This window comes from Bombus vancouverensis, chromosome 14 (genome assembly GCF_051014615.1).
Source record: "Bombus vancouverensis nearcticus chromosome 14, iyBomVanc1_principal, whole genome shotgun sequence".
In the NCBI taxonomy this organism is placed as follows: domain Eukaryota; kingdom Metazoa; phylum Arthropoda; class Insecta; order Hymenoptera; family Apidae; genus Bombus; species Bombus vancouverensis.
In genome coordinates, this window is record NC_134924.1 from 13,023,815 (window position 1) to 13,047,262 (window position 23,448).

At 25.7% G+C, this 23,448-nt stretch overlaps 5 protein-coding genes across 8 annotated transcripts; 2 read left to right on the top strand and 3 right to left on the bottom strand.

Annotated features, from left to right (window-relative positions):
• Positions 1-10: 10 nt before the first annotated feature.
• Positions 11-2,386, top strand: Obp59a (Odorant-binding protein 59a). Its single transcript, XM_033332977.2, has 6 exons — positions 11-501; positions 879-1,117; positions 1,412-1,628; positions 1,722-1,757; positions 1,843-2,034; positions 2,129-2,386. Exons 1-6 carry the CDS (start codon positions 439-441, stop codon positions 2,150-2,152), a joined length of 771 nt encoding a protein of 256 aa, XP_033188868.1. The 5' UTR covers positions 11-438; the 3' UTR covers positions 2,153-2,386.
• Positions 2,387-2,889: 503 nt separating this feature from the next.
• On the bottom strand, positions 2,890-5,674 carry Ist1 (increased sodium tolerance 1-like protein). Of its 2 annotated transcripts, XM_076624368.1 has the most exons (7): positions 5,656-5,674; positions 5,096-5,420; positions 4,628-4,904; positions 4,384-4,539; positions 4,185-4,316; positions 4,064-4,117; positions 2,890-3,321 (listed from the first exon to the last, which is right to left on the bottom strand). In XM_076624368.1, the coding sequence occupies exons 2-7, from the start codon at positions 5,362-5,364 to the stop codon at positions 3,142-3,144; spliced, it is 1,068 nt and encodes a 355-aa protein (XP_076480483.1). In that variant the 5' UTR covers positions 5,365-5,420; positions 5,656-5,674; the 3' UTR covers positions 2,890-3,141. The 2 variants fall into 2 exon arrangements, with proteins under 2 accessions (XP_076480483.1, XP_033188865.1); XM_033332974.2 differs by lacking the exon at positions 5,656-5,674 and having other exon boundaries at positions 5,096-5,629.
• Positions 5,675-6,420: 746 nt separating this feature from the next.
• Positions 6,421-11,125, top strand: LOC117156179 (uncharacterized). Its single transcript, XM_076624372.1, has 12 exons — positions 6,421-6,578; positions 6,749-6,876; positions 7,156-7,340; positions 7,479-7,555; positions 7,728-7,900; positions 7,966-8,045; positions 8,159-8,398; positions 8,487-8,688; positions 8,806-9,058; positions 9,141-9,203; positions 9,303-9,448; positions 9,569-11,125. The coding sequence occupies exons 1-12, from the start codon at positions 6,436-6,438 to the stop codon at positions 9,685-9,687; spliced, it is 1,809 nt and encodes a 602-aa protein (XP_076480487.1). The 5' UTR covers positions 6,421-6,435; the 3' UTR covers positions 9,688-11,125.
• Positions 9,065-13,562, bottom strand: Chmp1 (charged multivesicular body protein 1). 2 transcript variants are annotated; one of them, XM_033332981.2, is made up of 5 exons: positions 13,260-13,562; positions 12,429-12,749; positions 12,092-12,236; positions 11,870-12,013; positions 9,065-11,671 (listed from the first exon to the last, which is right to left on the bottom strand). In XM_033332981.2, the coding sequence occupies exons 1-4, from the start codon at positions 13,279-13,281 to the stop codon at positions 11,902-11,904; spliced, it is 600 nt and encodes a 199-aa protein (XP_033188872.1). In that variant the 5' UTR covers positions 13,282-13,562; the 3' UTR covers positions 9,065-11,671; positions 11,870-11,901. The 2 variants fall into 2 exon arrangements, with proteins under 2 accessions (XP_033188872.1, XP_076480484.1); XM_076624369.1 differs by having other exon boundaries at positions 9,065-12,013; positions 13,260-13,357; positions 13,435-13,559.
• Positions 13,563-15,069: 1,507 nt separating this feature from the next.
• LOC117156378 (protein phosphatase inhibitor 2) lies at positions 15,070-22,617 on the bottom strand. Of its 2 annotated transcripts, none has more exons than XM_033333350.2 (4): positions 22,160-22,309; positions 21,583-21,753; positions 18,074-18,153; positions 15,070-17,805 (listed from the first exon to the last, which is right to left on the bottom strand). In XM_033333350.2, the coding sequence occupies exons 1-4, from the start codon at positions 22,186-22,188 to the stop codon at positions 17,564-17,566; spliced, it is 522 nt and encodes a 173-aa protein (XP_033189241.1). In that variant the 5' UTR covers positions 22,189-22,309; the 3' UTR covers positions 15,070-17,563. The 2 variants fall into 2 exon arrangements, with proteins under 2 accessions (XP_033189241.1, XP_033189240.1); XM_033333349.2 differs by lacking the exon at positions 22,160-22,309 and adding an exon at positions 22,323-22,617 and having other exon boundaries at positions 15,480-17,805.
• Between the last annotated feature and the right edge of the window lie 831 nt (positions 22,618-23,448).

Below are 23,448 nucleotides of genomic sequence, written 5' to 3' on the forward strand. Positions count from 1 at the left end.
CGGGAAATTATATTATTTCCGCTATTTAAAAATCGTTCTCTTTTAATGTAATATATACCACTGCATATTATTTTAAAATGCGTAAAAAATAAACGAATATCATTGTTATAAAACTAATTTGTGCTATTAATTATTTTTATTTAACGTTACGAAATACATTTACCTGATTGCGAAAAAGATTCTAACGCGATAACGAAAATTCTGATATTCGTTTCAATTACATAGGTTACACAATTTACATTTGACCGGAAGTGAATAATTCAGGATACGTCATGTCACTGAAACGTCCACTGAACTCAAATTCTTTTCAAAGATAGAATGACACGCAATTATTATCATCACCTTTTTCCTGTTCATTTCGTTTATATATTTGACCGAAAGAGAACATGGTTTCAATAATTGTTTTGTTAAAACGGCGGAACGTTGACAGTGTGTATCATGAAAAATTTTATTTCGTTTACTTTGTGCTGTATCCTTTTATTCTTTCTCCGTGAGGGAGTAGTAAGTTTCAAAAAATGATGAATTTATATATTTTATTATGTTATAGTTGTTATACAAATCTAGCGTATAAAATTTCTTGAATTTAAATGATTCAAAAAATAATATTTAGTGTCATTAAATTATTATAAATATTATAATATTGATAATAAGGAAGTAAATAGCAGATATGCATGATATACATATGCCATGAATGCTGTTATGAAAAATATGTACATATAAAATAAATATAATAAATTATTCCAACTAATGTATAAATAAATCCTATCTATAGAAAATATGTATTTCTTTCAAAGTTTTACCTATCTCACTGATTCGAAGCAAAATATATACTTGTATAAATTTCCGCAATCTAATTACAGTTACAAATTTATTTTCAGTCTTTAAGATGTCGTTCCGGAAATCAACAAATAGACGTACATTTTCAAAAAGTGCTGAAAACTTGTAGGAACCGTTATACCGGTTCGAATACAGGTAATGGGGAAGATTCTACATCCACGGAAGACAAAAGTTCAGGAAGTGATTCTCGTTCCGAGGAAGAGGTATATGATAACAACTTCTTTGACAAAAATGACAGTGGACCTTCATATAATCAATCCACGAACAATCAGAGATATAGGTAAAACTGGTATAATTATTTTGAGCAATAATAATATTTTAATAAGCGAAAATTATTAATTATTGGACCGTAGAAATGCATGTTTCTATAAAAAATAAATGAAGAAATGGGACTTACTCAAAAAATTTGTTTAGTCAATAAAATACCTTTTATATACATATACATATATTTTTTGAGTGCAGCTCTGCGTCACACTTTATAAATATTGTCAATTTTTTTAAACATCCTGTATATTCTATATATATTTCTATTGCAATTACATATATATCTTAATTAAGTTATTCATGGATACAGAAATTCTGACAGGAATAGTAATACGAATACTTACTTCTCCGACCGCTCGATTAAGGAAAATGTTAAAGATTTCCAAAATATAAAACATATTCGTAAAACCAACGGTCGAGATTCATGGAATTCTAGAGATTCGCGCAATAGGAAAAGTGATTTTAATAATGGAGAGATGAATGACGAGGACACACGTTTTAATAATAATACTGACCGGCAACAAGATGTAAGCATCACGAATTTAAGTTGAATACCTTATAATTATCTACAATATTTTATGTTAATCTGATAATTCTATGTATATTCTAATTTATTATAGTGTATAGTACAATGTTTTTTCAATGAATTAAATGCTGTAAGTACTATCATATTTGATTTAAGAATAGAAATAAACAATAATTATGTTATTTAAATAATTGTTACTACTTGCTGATTAATAGGTAGATCAAAAAGGATTTCCAGAAAAAGATTTAGTAATTCCATTGATGATTCAAAGTATTCAAGATCCAGAATTGAAAGACTTCGTTGAAGAATCGATTATCGAATGTTTTCGTTACCTTGAAGCGAATAAACGAGAAAAATGTGAATACTCACAAAATTTATTGACGTGTTTGGCTGAAAAAGGACAGCAGGTAGGTTTTAACTTTTTTTTGTACTTTGTATTAAATACTACGCCAGTTTCGTAAAAAATAATTTTTTAAAATAAATACGTTAATCCTGTTTCAGAAATGTGAGGATTGGGAAAATTAAAAAATGTAATGTCATTGTAGTTACTTAAAGAAAACGATACCGTATGTGGCAATAATATTGTATTTGTGTGTATCTGTTTGCATATAAAACAGCAGGAGTATCAAGAAAAAATTTCTAAATATTTTACCACAATATCTATAAATACTAATTTTTTTGAATTATTATTTTATATACTTTTCTTTACAATGAGTTTCTTATCATTTTTTGAATTACAATACTGCGAAATAATATTATGAAAAATATCATCTTTAGAAAATAATGTAAGATTATATTGTTATACTTACATTTCAAACTGAAGCAATTAAAAAGTTTACTTATAATTGGTAATATATAAACTGTAATTATATATATATATATATATATATATATATATATATGTATATATATATATATACATGCACCTTTTTACAATATATACAAATGCTATTTGAAATTTTGTTTGTTTCCGTACTGTACTTTATTAATGATAATATTTTTGTATCAAATTGGAAAATTGATTTTTATTGTAGCAATATTGTAATTCATACCTATGAAATATCATAGCATTGCACAATATCACAAATAGATCGCAATTAATGTGATCTATTCCTCTAAAGATAAAAGAAAATTATATTCGAAATAAATTCACTGTAGAATGTTTTTGATATTACACATTTCTTTATATGATTTTCTTTCATAAATGTTGAATGCGTATTATATAAGAATCTAAACTTGGTGATTTCAATTATTTGAGAAGATTAAAGTGTTAAGCTATTTATGATATTGATGTAACGTTCGAAATTAAATCTATTTGTAACTTCTCGTTTTCTACTTCAGATGTATTGCAAATAATATTTTGCCAATACTATTATGTTTTGCAGTATTCAAAGTTACTTAAATTTTACAATATTGTATAATTAAACTATAGGAATTATTTTTAGTTATACCTACTGCACTATATTTTTGTTGTAATACAACATACATATTTGTAATATATCTTAAATAAGAAATTACTTTCTTTTTTTTAAATCTTCAAAGCGCTTCATTAAATCGTCAAAATCAATGTCTTCGCTAGTAGATGGATTATTTGAGGGTAAATCATTCTCCGATGGCACGGCGGGCAAATCTGGAAGCTGAAAATCATTCATCGGCATTTTCGATCGCGGTTGAGGTTTTGGTTTCTGGTCGGACTGTAATAAAAAATCATAAATAAACGTATTACGTAAATGTATAATAATTAATACAAAATACACAATATATAAACGTATATGTCTAAGTTTTCAAGTAATAATAATAAGTAATAATAACAAATAATCATTTTAACAAATATAATAATAAATAACAGCTCCTATAATTGAAAAATTGGAAGTAAACATAAAATATTAATAAACCTAATATAGCTGATCGTAAGGATAGTAAGAGGCAGAAATGTTGAAGAGGGAAATCGTTATTGGTCGGAAGAGTGGAAAAGAAAATGTATTTTATGTAGTTTAGAGATAAGCACATTAAAACATTTATTAAGAAACTGCTATAGATTAGATTCCAGTGTATCAAGAGAGGAAGATATAATGGAAGGTAGGATAAGAGAAGCGGTGATACTTTGGATAAAAGTTTTGAAAGAAATAATATGGATACCAAACTAATTGCATTATAGCCAGTATAGGGTAGTGTGTGTGTATATGTATATATAATTTTTAATATTAAATTTAAAAGGGGGGATATGTGTGTTTGGGATGCAGACGAGTAGATGTGTTGGTGCTTTAAAAGTTATATGGAAATGAGTGGGTGTTAGACATACATAAGTCAAATCCTTTTTTCAGGCTATGAAGCCAAAAAACAAATAAATATATACTTATATATCTAACTATTCATAATATTATTAATTTTCATTTACATATTTAGTGAGTTTAATTATTTTTGTTTTAAAATTACCTGTTTATTTAAATCAGGTGGAAATGATGCATATGATGGAGGCAGATCATTTTCCTTAATAGATAAGAATTCATTAATCATCCAATAATTTAATTTATAGAATTTAAATTATATCACTCACAAGTTTGTCTCCATTTGAGTTATCTAAGGGAATGTTGTACAAAACATTATTTGGATTATAAGGAACATTTTGATCCTTACTTTCTAATGATCCTGGTGGAGTTACAAATCCTATAGGCCCTTTCTCAGAATTCTAAAAGGTATAGTTTGGATAAAAAGTATAAATACAAAATAGCTACATAGTAAAAGAGATTACTTACAATTAGATTAGATGCAGGATTTGGTAATAGAGGAGCTTGAGGGAACCCAATAAATCCAACTGGCAGTGGTAAGCCTCCAGAAGCTGTGTCTAAATTGTTTCTTTCTGTGTTATTTCCAACATCTATCAATAAAGCATCTTGACCCTCTTGCATTATCTATGATATTGCAATTAAAATATTCATTCTCACAATAAAATTGGAATTATTATCATTATCAGTAGCAGTTTCATTTCATAATTTCTACCTGTGGATCTGGTTCGTATTCAACATCATAATTTTTCGCAATCTCTATAAGATACTTCTCTACAAGAAGCTTAGATGGTGATTGCACGCTCATTTTATGTTTCAACTTCTCAGATATAGTTTGTACTGCTTCTTCCCTACATGCTTCTGTGTATTGTTTCCCATATTTTGACATTAAGATATCAGCTATTATTTTAATTTCCTGAACATCAGTTTGTATTCTAGGAGCAGCCCAAATTATGGTAGAAATAGCTTCCGCTAAACCTTCATCTAAATTCCTATGACAATAAATATAATGATATTTAAAAATAATTATGTTATTAATGATTTTTATAACATTTTGCTAATAGAATGACAACTATTTTATTATAATTTCATGATATTTATTATAATAAAGGTAATATTAAAAATTGAAACAATAAAATAGAATCGGAAAAGTAATGTTTAATCATTTGAATGACATACATACTTCATTTGTTGAATAAGTCCGAAACGTGCAAGCAAAAGATCACAATACATTTCGAGGAGTTCCATTGCTTCAACCATGTAATCTTCTCTGATAATGTGTTCAACCCGTATTTTTGCTCTTTCAACTTTACCTGCAGCGATGTAGTCAGCTATTTCTTTCCGTGCTTTCTGAGCAAGTTCCGTTTTCTTTTTCTCAAGCAACTTTAATCGATTAACTGCTAGCCGCAGATGCGTTTTTAATTTTGTATAATTCGGCCCACTCGAAAACATCTCTACTTGATCGTTCTTGTCACAAATGAAGAAAACTGATATAATCTTTCATGCTCCTACGCAGGAGTATAGTAGAGGTTATTCAAGAACTGATAGAAAGTGACAGCTCAGAGATATTAAATATATGATTGAAATGAGTTATATATGTTGCAAAATTTTCAATTATGACTTTTTTAATATTTATAATAAACTTATATAAAATGGTAAAAGTATTTGTAACGAAACGAATAAACTTATATCGTAGTACATAAATAAAATTTGGTAATAAAGAATTTTTAAAGTAAAGAATACCTATCTACATATTACACATTCTCGTGAGTCACATACATGCCACTATTGTACTTGCGTAAAAGTAAAATAAGGCGCTATTTTCACATATTTTAATCTATATTAAATATACAATTAATGCTATAAATCCCATAAAATAAATGATGAGCTGTTTATTAATAGTTATATCTCTCAGTAACTAAATCTCTTAAATAAATGAATAAGTAGTATTTTACATTACAATAAATATACCGTTTCAAATGTAATAAAATATTTTGTCGTTTATAAAGTTTAAACTATATGTAATTAATTGTTTTCCCTATAAGGTTACAATACTTTCATCCCTACATATTCTTACATCATTTCACCGCGAGGTTCCGTACGAATGTAACATATTCTCTAAATATAAATACATATGTCGCGATATGTACAAGGTGTGTCAGCTTTTCTTGGCTAAACATTGTCACGATGTTCTATGCCATTCAATCATGATAATAGAATAATAGTTAATTTCGTACGTTTATTATAATTTTTTAGTACAGTTTCAAATGCCCTATTGTTTCCTTATTCATATCACACCGATAGAATATCCTGACAAAGTTTGGTCGGAGAAAACTGGATCATCCTGTATACATAATAACTGCACGCGCGATATTCGACTTCCTAGATGGAGGGCGCTTCAAAAAATCGATCGATCGATTGTTTAAGAATACACATTTCCGTTAAATTCTAGAAACAGAAATCGTTGCCGTGACAATTCGCATTGCCACCTCCGAATTTCTATTCCAATTTGTCAGTTCTCCAATGTTTTATTCAACTGAACTTCTTTCTCTCAGAAGGAAAGGCAAATTAGCCAAATGCTGGTTAGCCGCAACCTTTAGTGAAAAGATGTTTAAGGAAACTTGCAGACCAATACTAATTAAGAAGATTAACATAGTCCTTACTTGGTGAAGTACTTTTTTATTCTTACGATCGCTTTCAACTAATCATTTTGTTTAATTTATTTGAGTTTCTTGTGGATATTCTTTTGTCTTATTGTTGCAATGATATTTTATTATTTCTGCACTTATTTATTAAATTAATTACGTTATATATACGATTACGATTACAATTTTAGCGAAGAAATTTTATCAACGATTGAAATGAGGAGTGGGAGAAATTATGGCAGATTTAGTCTCTATCTTTCTTCACAATTAATGTATGGTGCTGCGAAAATACTTCTTTACCAAACGAAATACTTTCAAGGTCATAAATCTTGAAATTAATATTTTATAATCTTTTTCGCAGTAATATAACAAGCATCTTTTATCTTTAAAAACATAAAAAGATTATTTTTTGTCTCTTTTTTTTATTGTAGATCATGTTTTCGCAATGAAGTGCACATTATTCAAAAAAAGGTAAAGATTTAAATTTTATGAAGCACTTAATTTCTTCAGAAATTCTAAAATTTCAGATTTGATTACTGATAGAGCACTTTTTATTAGTTTTAATATTAATAACTCGGCAAATTGTTAATAAGGAAAGCGTTAATATTAATAAACGCGAAAATATTTCAAATATCTTTTCGTAGGCATGAAGAATTTAACGCGGTAATGGCGTTAGAATTACCGGATGTTCCTCCTATGGAAGATGTGTTCCGGAATTTAGAAATTCCACCAAATTCGCATTTAATCACAGAAGAACCATATACTTCCGTTATAGGACGTTTGGTAAAAAAAAAATTAAAAAAAAAAGGACAAGCCCAACGCGGATTATTTATGATAATAAAATTTTATTTTGTGTTGTTATGTTATATATGATTTATATCGCGTTATTTAAATTTATAACATTATATTGTTCAAATGTAGATGCAAGATGAAATGAATTTCGGGATACTATCCGAACATGATATGGAACAATACTTAGCCAGACCAGAGCTATCCTTGTTAGTTTTACGTATTTTTAAAGTAATTTTATACTTTCTGATGCTAATACTTTAAATTTTAATAATTTTAATTATGATTTGTTTAAAATTATTAAAATTATTAGAATACAATGAATAGAACAATAGGTACATATTCTTGATATTTATAAAATTATTGCTATCCATTATTTAGAAACGAAATACGAAGATTTCCTTGGGATCAATCGGCAGAAATTCATGAGGAATCGGTGCAAGTTCCTTTTGTTGATGTTAACAGATTTGAGATTGAGACAATTGAAACTGAAAGAGAAACACGAGTAGCATCCGCTGAAAATGATCAACACAAATCCTTTGTCGTTCCTAGAGGTGCATTAATTATTGTATTTTTATTTATAGATAAGTTAGTCCTTTTTACAAATATGATTTTTTAGGCTCGGACGTTAAAAAGTCTGCGAATTCTAGGAAAAGAACTTTAATATCTCCAACAGAAATTCCTGCGAAAAGAAGCAAGGTACGTTGTGTAATTTTTTTCATATAACTTTTTGTATAACTAAATTGTATAACTTTTTTAGTGCCTTTCCGAACTATGTAATATAAATTTTATAGGAGAATTTCTATTTATAGATAAGTCCGGCAGAAGATTTACCACCTCCGCTCCCAATAGAACCACCACCACCACCGATAGACGAACCTCCATCTGCACTTGAATTACCATTTCAATTACAGCAAGGTTTATCAGTTCTTGAAAATATAGAATTAATTGAAGTAGTAAAGCCAAAAAAGACAAGAAAATGTTTCGATGAACGAACTCAACTGTCTGGTAGCGTCATGCGAAAATATATCAGAAATGTTTTCGTTCATACAGTGAGTGGTTTAATTGGTGTAATTTAATCATTGACTGAATATACGATTCAATTGTTTATAAACATGTTTATTTTTATTCATCTTTTAGAGACCTCTTTGGAGAGAAAGGTCTACGTCTATTTTACTACAAGGAACTGAATATCTAAGACAACCATCAACGAAAATTGCCAATAAATCGTGGGGAAAAACATTAAATAAATTGTTCAGTAGTTGTCTTACGAAACCATTGGCGCAAACGGTTCAAAACGATTTTCAAGATGTTCTTGATTTTGAAATTGAACAGACAACAGGTAAATAACGTTTATTTCGATAAAATAGTAAAGAGATAAACAAACGTCAAAGTAAAAAATAAACAAAGTAAATAATAAAAAAAATAATAATAAATAAATACAATTTTAATTTTACAGCTGGAGAAACTATTCGTGTGGGTGCTTTAAGTAGACTACCGGATCAAACAGATGAATTATCATCAAGAAAGCTTATGTTTACTGCACCTGAAATTACTTATCAATCTAAAACATTAGAAAAAATCCTCCAAACAGAAAATCTCGTAGCAGGGGAAGAAGAAGAGCCTCCTGAAGAGCAAAGAAAAGAAACAAAGAAGTTTGAAGAACCTCTAATTGAACTTCCTGAAATTACAGGTTTTGAAGAAAAAATTGGGTACAGTTTATTATTATTTAGTTAGTGTAAACGTTTAATTTTGCTATATATTATATACAATATACGTTTCTGAATTGTTTAGAGAAAGGACAATAACAGAAAAATCATCTGATGGGAGAAATGCAAAATCCAGTTCTTCCTCCGTGTCAGTTATTTTTGCTTCATACTGTTACAAATACATGAATCTAATACATATTACCAACAGTTAATTGAACATTTTATAAAAATTGTTTTCTTGTTGTAGTTCAAAGACACATTTAATCAAAAAAGAGTTATTAGCATTAATGGAAACTCATTGGAGTGAAAGGACATTCATAAAATTTCATGATGTAATTTCACCAGAGAGTTGTAATAAATTTGATGCTGCATCCACCTTTGTACAATGTTTAGGTAAATTTAAATTAATTAATATAATTTTATTATCTTTTACTCTCTATTGTTATGTCTTCACTTAAATTTGAACGTACAGAAGATTCTCAATGATGATTGACATATATTTCAAATATTTAGAACTCCATGCAAAGAAAAAGATAATTCTGAAACAGGCTGAACCTTTTGATACAATTTGGATACAGAAATACCCTTATTATACTTCAGAAAGTGGTAACAGCACTGCTGCAGCATCATGATTAACTCTTCATAATTAACCACATAAAAATATACTACTTATTAAAATATTTATTATACAAATTTATTTTTATCAAACAAATATATAATAAACTGCGTATCATATTATGTATTTAATATATGATACACATATAATACAAGCATTTATTGCTACAAATTGTTTTTAAAGTACAATCAATCTACTTGAATTATTCTGTCATATAGTATGTTTACAACATAAATACCATTGCAGTAATAAAGCTTTTCTTTGATAAATTGTCTTTATATAAAAGTATATTCTTTCTCATATCATAGAGAGTAGTACCTGCTATGTTTACAATATTGTGCAAAATTAATTATATTAATAATTATTATCAATAATTATTAATAATTATTAATAACAATTAATAGTGCTTTCTTTTTATTCTACAGAAATCTAATCTTATAATATAACAAATGAGTTTTGATTATATTAAAAGCTTATTTTGTTCATGAATATATAGCAAGTAAACTCTTTTTATTCAAGCAATTTGTGTCGAACATTCTAACGTGTTCATTATTTATAGGTACTTGTTACAGAGATAAGAAAGATATATAAGGTGTTTCAGGTGGAGTTTGCAATTAATTTCCATACTATAGCTCGTTTAAAAAAATCTTTCAAATAAAACTTACCTTATTTCGGAAGGGACGAGGGGTGATCACAAATCTTCTCTAGGTGGACGTGTTTCCGAGATTTTAAGGAGATCTTTGTTTTTTTTATACGGAACTGTATTTTTTTATTTAAGGAGGTGTGTAGCTCATTTCGTGACGAATTCATCGACTCATAATATGTTGGTACTCGAAGGTCATTCATTGCCTTTCAAAAACCTACTTTCTTCGAACGTTCTCAGGATTTGATTTACTGAAGTATTGCGTCGATTCAGATGGTAAACATGAATCGAAATTATACAAATGATGCGATTTATCGTTATTCGTATTTGTTTTTGTTTATTAATAACTATAATTTGCTACTGGACAGATATCCTCAGTTTGTATGATAGTTGCTTCGAAGGAATCATTATTGCAAATAGTATTAAGGTGTACTTTCTTCCGGTAACGATTTAATTTACGACGGTTCATTATACGCAATAATAAACTCGCAATAAATTCGCAATAATTTCGCAATAAGATTGCCGATATGCCTCTAATTTTGGAAGAATGTGAGGAATTTGGAAGAATTAGTTCTGTCACTTTCGAGAAGGTGCAGCTATCATATAGAAATAGAGTAAATAATTGTACTGACTACAAAAGTCATCCTTTTGAATACATAAGAAACAATTTCTGGACGTTCAACAACAGTATGTTTTGAACGGCAATAAATGACCTTCAAACATCAATATATTATAGTTCGATAAATTCATCCCAGAACGGGTTACATGCCTATCTAAATAAAAACATATAATTCCGCATAAAAAAAACAAAGACCACCTTGAAATCTCGGAAGCACGTCCACTTAGGGAAGGTTTGTGATCACTGTAACATGCCTCCCTTCTTCCCAGGACAGGGTAAGTTCCATTTGAAACATTTTTTAAAACGAACTATAGTTTGGGAAATAATTGCATGCGTAACTTCAAATGGAACACTCTGTATAATCCCAGTGGCTATAAATATATTTATATACTGCTATAATTTTGAAATCATTTTAAGCTATAATATTTCTCAATTACTTAATTATTATAATATTTTTCAATTGGTTTAATGGAATTCTGCAATTTTAAATAAATATGTACATTTACTGAACAATATATGTTTGTCTCATACAAATAACTGAGAAACCTAATGATAAACCTCAGGTGGGAGATTTTAGTTTTTTATATTATTACTACATAATTTTACTCGAAATAAATGAATAAGATTTAAGAAAAAGGTTTAACATCATGGACTGTACATAAAGAAAATGTTTTTATACGTTTTCTTTTAACCCTTTGTACACTGATCGTTACAAAATAAACCAGTCTCTGTATATGGCTAAAAAACAAAAAAGAAATTGAAATTTAAGTATGTGCAATTGTAGGCGCTTATAATGTCTAGTATGTAATTACCAAGCGATTATAGACAAGGATAGTATATGGTGATCATTTCCATTAAACTCTTATATGGCAGTCAAAAGGTTAATAAGTTAATGCAAATTATAGCAGATAAAGATATATCTTTCTCATTATGTACCTGTGATGTAACTAGATTTTACATCTGTATTACTATTCACGAAGTCTTGCTAACCGTTGTGTAAGTTCATCTTGTTCTTGACTGATAGTAGAGGTACCTATACTACCTAACTGTCCAGATGGCAATTCCATATTCAACTCCAAACTGAAAAAAATTATATAATAAATTTATGTTATAGGATTACATAATATTGTATAAAATAACTCTAAGGAAAGTAGTTACCCAGCTTCGTCTGCAACTTGTTGTAATAAAGAATCAACATCATTTTGTGGAACATTTGTTGTCGTAGTTTGAGACATAGCATTCTCCATGTATGAACTTTGTACATCCAAATCTTCAAACTGACTTTCAAACTTATCCATAAGACCTAACATTAAAGTTATAATATATTACAAACATCCATACACGATCTCAGAAATTTATGATTTATTCATTATTTTTCAGATATCACATAAAATCATGGTAAAAAATTAAATTCTGAAATATACATAATATGTATATTTCACAATAGTGTATACATATTACACAAAAACATATACATATAAATATAAATATTTACCTGAAATTTTTTCTAAATTCATTGATTTCATTGCTGCATCCATGGCTTTAACTACTCCAGCCATTGACTGAGTAACTTTGCGTGTAGTCAAAGCAGTTTGTACTCTGCTAGCTACTGCATCAACTCTTGCACTCATCCGTAAATAATTAAGTGCCTGATTACGTTGGCGAATTGCATTTTCTGCATGAATTCGTGCGCCCTCCATATTACCTTTTTGAATGGCTTTTTTTATTTTTGCCTTTTCCACCTTTTCTTCTTTTTCGCATTTCTTGGAATTTCTCTCTAATTCCTTCACAGCAAATTTGAGATTGAATAAATTTCCTTAACATTAATTTAGAAAAATATTTTTGTCTTCATTCAAATACATTGTTAATAAAATTTCCTTAAATGTAGACACTACAAAACATAACATATATGGGAAAAATTACCACATAACCTTTAAAATATAATTTCATTTTAAACAAAATCCTATAACATCCATTAAAATTATGTTTAACAGATTATTGTAATTCGCTTTTAAAACGTATATTATATTATAATGTATATTGTAATGTATTATATAGAAATAAAATCGTTAATTAATAAATTAAGAAGAAAACCTAAAATATTTGAAAATTCTTTTAGAATGTCTTAGATACAAAATCAGTGTGAAACAATTTTTTATAATTTAAGTACAATTGAAGAATTAATAAGAACTTTATAAAAATAGAGATTAGTTGCAAACATAATTCAGTAAAAGGAACATTCATCTGAATAAAATTAATAAAGAACACTTGAAACCAACAATTTTGAAAAATATGTAAAAACTGAAAAATTTTAATAAAAGGATACTTTCCATCTGGGAGACGGACATAATTGACTGTTCAGCCCCCGTTTTGATGAGATTTTAAAAATGAACGATAGGTTCAAACAATAGAATTACTTTGCTTCTGTCAGCAAAGATATAACAAGTGACAATATGCGTTGCTATTTAATGAAATCAAGTGTCATTCAAATTTGAATTTACCTGACATGATAAATATTAATATTTAACAGGTACTGGTACTCTAACGATGATTAATTTTGATTATTTTGGTAGATATCTAAGTAAAAAGATTACTGTATGATTAATTATTACTATTCATTTGATAGATGACATAAATGAAAAATATATTTTCATAGATGGAAAAGTAGAATATATTTTTTAGAATATAAACTGCTACACCAACTGAGAACGCCTTAAACGCTCATTGACTATATAATATCAGAAAGGAAATTTCCTCTTTGGTAATAAGATCAGATAAAATCATAGATAAACTATAATATAGATATCGTATATGATATTTCGTCACACAATCTTGAAAAATATAATAATGATGGTAACTTATTCAACTGTATCAAATTTAACAAATATATTAACAAGCTGTATCAAATGTATCAAATTCATTAATGACTATCGACTACCTACCGGCGAATAGCTGGAGTATCACGTGACCAATTATGTTTACGTTCCTATTCCATGATTTGCCTGTAGACTTAATCGCGCTTATTACTCATGTCATGTGCTTATCTTTCCTAACTTAACTGATTAACTCGTTAGATAGAAAGTATTATGTTTATCATATATTTATACCTATTGTTTCCCACATGAGACTACAGATCAACTAGTTTAATTTAGTTTAATTTATTATTCTCCTTCAATACAGATCAAGTATTGTAGTAAATACATAAGTACTTATTACAAATGAAGTAATATGAAAAATAAATGAATAGGTTTCAATAATTAATAATTGGTTTTAATAAATAATAAGAAAATGTTCATATTATACTTGCGAAACTTGTTTTTATTAAATTTGAAATGTATGTGTAACATCATACTGGATATACATTTAGTAAACCTAGAATAATTCATTCTTGAAATATAATAGGATTTTAATGAAAAGCAAATAATTATATTGTGCTTTTATGTAAAAAGTTTAATAGGTTGTAATTATACACATTTTGTATATTTATAAGTAGTATGAATTAATGGAATGTGTTTTATAACGAAACAATTTAAAACTAATATAAAGATTTTCTTTAAAACAAAATGAAAAATTATGGTCAAATTAATGAAAAGGCACCATATGTTTCCATCTTCCAATATATCTCAAATTTGGAGAATAATACTTTCTATTTCTTATGTTTTTAAATTATGAAAATTGCAAATTGTTTCATATATAAATATATTCATATAATTTTTAAATATAAAATGTTTGCAATGTGTATGAAATAAGTGCTAGTAATAATGATGAGAAACGATTTTTAAGAAATAAAATATATGCTAAAAAATGTCTAGAAGCTTACTAGAAGACAAAAATAATTTATATGAAAATTCTATATTTATTATACTAAAGTATTTTATGATTTAGACATTACATTAATATTTCAAATATGATTGATTAACTATTTATGTAATATATGAAACATTTTTTTTGTAAACATCAAATATCTAAAGAAATATTAATCTTCTATAAGAATGATATAGTATGTATGTGTGTGTGTGTGTGTGTGTATATTTTTTTTTTTTTTTTCATTGCGCATAAATTGCAATAATTGGATGGCTTTCTACGTTGCATTATATTGTTTCTTTATGTTTTAGAAACAAAATAAAATAATCATCTATCTTCATCCTTGGTCTATTTGTCCATTACACTCTATTCTTTTCTACCTTAATCTATCTTTAAAGCTGCAAGTTTGAGTATTCTATTTAAGTTAAGCGTAGTAGCTTGTTTATAGTAATGCAACAAAACTGAGAATCAAACACTTATCCTGTTACTTATATTTTTTATAAGTCTATTGAAGTTTTATGACACAGTTACATGTCTGCATATATTATTATATATTAAAACATATTTTATTCTAAACTTATATATAAATAATACTAATTTATGCATATTTTCAGTTATGAATTAAAATTTGCATTGATAGTGAATTTGTTTATTTCAAAATTTTATTTCAGTTATTCAATTATTTGAGTCTAAATATAATATTCATTATCAGTTACTGAAAAATATTTGATTTAGTATCCGATTCACGGTTTTATTGCGTTTTATTTTAAATCTGAATACACTGAATTCGTTGTTAATACACATATTTACAATGCAAAGTACATTCTGAAACGATACACGTCAGACGAAAATCTATTTTTCTAAAACTAATTTGTATAAGGATCCTACTGTAATCTACAAAAATACCTGTTACATGTCATAGGAAGTATTTCTGAACGAAAAATAAATTCGATTGTCTAGATAATAATCTCTCTTGCCATAAACTGTTGTATTATGATATATACGTATATACATAAATAATAATGTTCCATCTCGAAGTACAATATAATACTTCATATATAAAGAATTTCAAATTTATAAAGCCTTGGTTGTTTGCACCGTATTATATTAAGAATAGAAAACTAATATAAATCTTAATTTGGAATAAAATAATAAATTAGTTTTAAAGATAATATCAATTTTTAGTAACAAGATCAAAGGGCTTGAGATGTTTATGACAAGGAATATATTACATTTTAAATAAAACATATAAGGAGATATAATTTTACAAATGAAAGATTTACACAGTTTCAGATTTAGACAAATTCACATTGATTATATTATACACATATATTTTACTAATTGAACTTATATTAAAAAAAGAAATGCAAAAATTAATAAAAAATTGAACTTTATTATTAATAGACAAAATACAATTTTATTAAATTAATGTTCAGAAAGTTTTAATAATATATTAATGTTAGTATAGAAATTTTGCAGTTATTTATAAAAATAACTTCTTTCTCTTAATATTTAGTATGCATAAGTTAAATTTGATTATCGTGAAAGAAATAAAAGGAACTAATATATCTAAATGATACATATTACTATGCGAACAAAGATAATATCAATGTAAAAATGTCTAAAATAAGATTCTAATTTCAGAATCTCTTACTCATCTCACATACCTTACAGAACACCCTGTTTTAAGAATATTTTGTAAACTGTAATATATAATTAGAAAATGAGAAATTCTTAATGCATGAAATGGAGAAATCTATTACAAATTTAATATAATAAATTAGTATGAGTGTATCTGTAATAATATCTTATGTTCAGGAATTCTTTCCATCTTTTATGCGTACTACTAATTATGTAAAAGAATTCGTTCTTTAAGAATTACTCATTTCCTAATTGCTTAGGATCTTATAAAACATTTAATAAGCGCTTTAATAATAATTTTATAAATGTACATCACTGATTAACTATTTCAATAAGCAACGTGAATAATTAGAGCAATCAAAAAATCATTCATGTAAAAAAAAAAACTAAAGTATTGCTCTAGTTTACAAATATAAATCTTAATCAAAGTATGTTAAATATTCTGTTGAAAAATCAATTATTTAATTATTAATTCAATTAATTGATAAAATTGATTAAATCAATTATTTGATATTATAAAATGACATAAATAATCATTTAATCTTTGCAAGAAAACTTAATACGTAATAGATGAATTTACATGAAAATAAATTACAACTTATGCATTAAAATATTAGTATCTAGTAATTACTGTTTATATATTAGTAAAGTGATTAATAATCAAATTACATTTTTACCACAGCACCAATAAAAGTTAGAAAATTACTGTGATTTTTTCATAAACAAAAGAAATTTGTAGTTTCATTTTTGAATTAAGAATGTCTATCATTCTGTACAATTACAGAACTAAGTACTAGCTTGAATTCAATAAATAATAAGTGAATTTCCAATGATTAAATTGCTGAAAATAAGTAATTAAATTAAATATTTGTGTAATTATTAATTATTTATTAATATGTGCTTTCAATTACGCAATTAATTACTTATAAATTCACTATACATTCGTTGTGTAATTAATTACACTGATTAATGTATAAGTCAATTATTGAAAAATAGTAAATTGGTCAATTACAAAAATTTATTAACTTAATCATTTAACTCATGTAAAACGGACATTGTAATTTATTGCATTTGTCAGTTGTATAATAGTAAATAAATTTAACATAAACTAAAATTTTTAGAGAATTGAATTCTAAATTCTAATGAAGTAATTTATAATATTATTTATTAATGTCCATCGCCATATCACTTTCCTTTTGTTATATTGCAAGATGGCATGCACTTGAATTTAAGATCAAACTCATGTTCTTCAGGATGAAGAGAATTATTGTCATCTTTTTCTATGTCTTCTTCATGTTCTTCATTTTCTTCATTGCTCTCCTCATCTTCATCTTCATCTTGTTCAAGTAATTGTTTTCGAGCCATTTGAACTACTTGCCATTCTTGATAATGACGCTTTCTCTTTGCTTCAAATGCTTTACGTTTTTCTAAAATTTTTCCATATACATTGATATCTTTTGTTACTCAATACCACATTTTGATGATAATCTTTCTCATTCCTCCTCAATTGATTAAAATTAATTACTTTTTAATAGGATATTTAGAATTACAATTTTAATAATAATAACAGTAAAATAAAAATCATTTCAATATTTATAATCAACTATAAGGTATACATATTGGTATATATTATATTTATGCAAATATAATTAAAATATAAATTACCTCTCTATGAAAAGGTTTATAATTTCTTACCTCTTTCTTCAACAGTTTCTTTTTCATCTTCATCTTCACTTGATTCTTCAAATATTTTTGGTTTACTGCCTTCTGCCAATCTGTAAATATGGGAAAGAAAATTCTTTACAATTTGAAATGAAAAGAAATGCAAAATTTATGAATTTTTAGTGGTCAATTGTTCAAACCTATAATTATTAATGAAATGAAATATTTAGAAAAACCAAATTTGTGAAAATATAAAATATAAAATGTATTTAATTGTTGTTGATATTTTTAAGTACAATTGAAAAATATACAAGTACAAAACATATAACTACTAATACTAATTGTAATAAAAATAAGAAATAAAGCAAATAAATGGAATAATTATTCACAAAAGTACCTTAATATTTTACATAGGGTTCCCAAAATAAAAAAGTATATATAATACATTTAAATATTATAACATATGAATCGTTTCCTTCTTATTACACACATTTTTATAACAATACCTTAAATCCTAATTTATCTTTGTAATGTAATCTGTAATTACTTCATTTGAATCTTTCTAAAAACAATCATTTTGATTAAATCATAAACATTTTACAACCCCATGTTTATACTTAATGTAAAATATTTTCTTATTGAATGTAGTTCAGGCATGTATTTTTATGTAATTTTCTTTTAGTATGTAACATTCCGAAGTAAGGATGTAATTAGTTATAAAAGTAGCTGATCTGTAATACTTGTATGACATATGGTTACATTTTCATTTAAATATTCATTAGCAAAATTATGTGTATATTATTAATTATATATTGTATGAAACTTTTTTTTATAATGCTTAATGCTATTACAAAAATAATTATTGAAATAATATTGTAATACTGTTAAACGTTTCTTAATTAACATTGATATAAAATTAAATTTATGTTAATATAAATATATTATAACTGAAATGAATTAAATATAAATAAATCATAATAAAAATTTGGTAAAATTAGGAGAAATGAATTTCAAATTTATTATTTCATTATATCTTGATTTTCATGTCACAGTCAGCAGTTGTCTACACAGAAATTATTTTTTATTACTTACTTTTTTGCTATATTAAATAGATAATAAAGGTATATTGTTAAACAAAAATTTTGTGTGGAGTTCAGTATTACATGCATTTATATGATCAAAAATTTCTAAATACTTCATAGAAAAAATACTGTTACTTTTGTAGAGATTTTCACTTATCTTTATATGGTAAGGCATAATAGTCATATCAATATAAACTATCTTTTGAAATTATGAATGGAGATTTCGTGAAATGAATGAATGCAACAAGTAAATAAGTTGTTATTTATGATACATAGAATATTTTAATACATACAAATAAATAAATAAAGAAATTAATTTATTCTATTATATCTTACCAGGTAAGAATTCATTTTCGACAGTGAGATCTAATATATGTAAAAAGATTTTCTGTATGTGCATGTGTGTATGAATGAATTTCTTTGGTACTTCAAAATGCTACCATAATGCTTCAAACTCTAATGCTACTTAACTATTTTTCCTTCTTTTCTTGTAGTGCATGTCAACTCCATTCAAGTGTTCAAATTTCACACAGTAGAATTACTTTTCTGAAAAAAGTATAAACGTAAAGAAGACTTTTGAAAGATGTGTAACACCTTAAAATAACATAGACCACTGTACGTATTACTTAAGTTACAGAATTTTTTGTATGATGTATTCGTAGAAATTTTTTATATTATTCATTGTAAAAATTGGATGCTTAATTGGAAATTTTGATTTTAAACAATAACATGTACAATAATTTTTAAAATTCTTTTAAAAATATATATTTATTGTAGTTATCTTAAATTCCATATATTTATTGGATATTGGTTTTTCATTATCAACATGCATATTATATAGACTTTTATTTGATTTTTCAGGTTGTATTAATTCAGTATTATTCTACAATACATTAACATAAAAGATTGGTTTTATTTTCTTTATTATTAAAACGTTTAAAAATTTAGCTTATATAAATTTAAAAAATTTATGCCCCAAAAATGTATGAGGAGGTGTTTTGTAAAAATATTTTATTTTAAATGTATGTGCATTCAATTTTGACAATTAATAATGTTTAAAAAATTATAACTATATGTCATGTAATTTTCGACTTCGGGATGTTACATACCTTTTGAAACACTTTGTATGTTTCTTGGTGCATGTATATTTGATTAAAACTGTTTGATCATAGTATTTGTAAATATGTGAACCATCTTAAAAATTGGTCCTGTTTATTCAAATTTTGGAAATTTAAATAATATTTTTCTGAAGAATTCAAGCAATTTTCCACACAAGAACCTCTTTTTGTGTAGAATTACTGAAAATAATAAAGGAATACAACTCTGAGAAGCAAAAACAGCAAATGTACATTTTGAAGAGCACTGAAACTTACCAATGAAGATTTATTCCAATAAAAAGAATAAATCAACATGAAATTTCTACATACATTTGCATACATTCATTCTATTCTTAATATTCAATTCCAATACCAACACTTGAGCATTATGTATGTAACAATGCTATACTCTACATGGTGATGTTGCTACTTAATACAGAATAGTAGCATAATTTAAATTTGATAGTTTCCATTTAAGCCAATCCTGGTATAAAACTCTAAACAGATACCATAAATTAGACTGATTGAAAAATTTTAAACGGATAAAAAGGAGATAATATTTTATATTAAGATCTGAGCATAATGCATCCTTCCAGAAAGAGAAAATTATAAATAACAATCACTTTAGATTATAATATTAATAAAATTAATTTTCAAATGATTTTTTAAATAATATGCTCCTTACAGACATAGAGAAAGAAAGAAAATTAATAATTAGAAACTCATTACAATAAATTGATTGATAGTAAAATAACAAATTATAGACATTAATTTTAATTTGTTAATTCATTCATTGATTTTCTAAGCAATATGTATATCTCATTTTAATGCCATTAATTCTCTTAAAATAAAATTACAAGTTATAGAATATCGCACTATCAATTACATTTGTGTATCACATAAATCAATTAAAAATCTATTTCAAATAATATTTTTTTTTCTATCTATCTATATTATTTCGGAAGACACTATACACTTTTGTATTATATATATTGTGAAATAAGAATGTGTGTAATTATATTATTTTTATTAAATAAAATAATATAAAACGAATATTACAGACATATTTATTAGTTATGAGAAGTAGATAATATTCCAGTCAGTATTAACATTAATGTAACTATAAGTTTAGTTACTATTGGTGTTCTTGAAATATTATACATATTTTGTATATTACAAAATTATACACTTTTTCAAACTGAAGTTTATAGAAATCTACCAATTTTCTTTTATTTATTTATTTATTTTTCTTTTTTTTTTTTGGTGATATGTGGTAATATGTACAATGCAGAAGATATTTATGAAAATAACTAGAAATATAGAATAAAATACTTATTTCTAATGAATTAATATAAATACTTACTTGGTAGCAACTGCAGTAGAATCTAATTGATCAAATTGAAATTCAGCTTGCAGGCCTTCATAGTTGTATGGGGTTTTTGGTTCATCAATCTTCATATGACCATAATCTTTTTCTGCTGGGTGTAATGTTGCAATTATATTCATTTCATCCCATTTTGTTTCTTTGCTTGGTCTGTAATAAAAATTGTCATATATTATTAAAAATTTATCATTAATATTTACTATTTTAAATTATGGAACAAGCAAAATGTAAAATTAATATAAAATACTATCAATTTCCTAACAGTATTTGATAAAACGTTGATTATGACTTACAAATTCAGAAAATTATATTGTAAAATTATAATGAAGAAAGATATATTTATTAATATGGTTCAATAGATAAATTACAATTAAAATTTTTTACGTATAAAATTTACTTAACTATGACAGTCTGTAACAACTTTAAACGAAGTTACATGGATTAAGAACGACAGTAATTAATTTACAATTATGACAATGCTCTAATAAAATAAAAGTAAAATGTAAGTAATTAAAGGAAAAAAAATATATATGAGAATGATTTAAATTAAACTAACCTTAAAACACAAGTTAACTCTGTCATCATCTCTCTTTCTCTCTCTCATATAATTTTTAGTTATAAAAAGATATTCACTTTAAAGTTACTCGTTTATATATGTATGTATAAATGAAACCATTGCTTCAATATGAAAGAAATAAATCTAAAAAAATCATTTATACCTGGGTATATCTGGATTATCGAAGCTGCTAGATGATTTTAAAATTCCCTTAGGAGGCCGTTTCGAAAGATTTTCTGCCATTTTGAAAAGAGATTGATTCACATTTGATAATTATAAAACATGACGAATCTTTGTAAAGTCAAATTTTCTTCAGAATGTTTCCACTCGAATTAGAAGCAATTGGACAATCGTTTATTGACGATGACAAATTATCACCTTAACAATTTTCAGTTTTAAATGGAAAAATCACGAGCTCTGATTGGTGCCATGTTACACAAAACCTTATACAGGGCAGGGTGTATTACGTAGTATATATGTATATACATATTTTGTAGTACCACGGTCATTTTCGAATTAAATTACTGAAGCATCGAAATCTATTTTTTGTAAGTGAAATTATAGCCCCCTATTATGTAATAATCCGTTAATGAAATTAAAAGTTTATGGTAGTATAACAGATTTTACATAACGAAGCATTAAATCGAGGTTTCGATTAACTATAATAAAATGAGAATTTTTCTACGTATATTTTTGTTAAATAATTCTGCTTTATTATTTTTTTATAATTTTACTTATGTACACTATAATAATATTATTATTACTTTGTACATAATCTATGAACAAAACTTTGTTTAATTCTATAAACTCTAAACGAATTACGATTTACACCAAACGACATATTAAATTATAAATATTAAGTATTAAGTATTACATATAAAATTAAATACATATTAAATATTAAATTACAGAATATAACGTTTTCGATATTTAAATTATGTTAAGTATATATTTAACATTTCAAATTACTTATACGATGTATAATTACCTGTTTTGTTTCTTATTTGACATAAGCAAATTAATTATAGCACGGGCGAAGATATATATATATATATAAAAGAATATAACAAGTATAACAAAGATTAAAAGCGTCGAACATAATATATGCATCTGCTGATTCAGTATCTATATTATATTTAGAGGACATATATTAATATTTTAATTTTCTCTATTTTAAACCGTATAGGATTATAATATGAAATGCAAGTCAAATTTTATACTGAATAATAACAATATATATTTTTAATGTTTCTGAATATATATGATATTTTGCAACTTGACGCAAATAA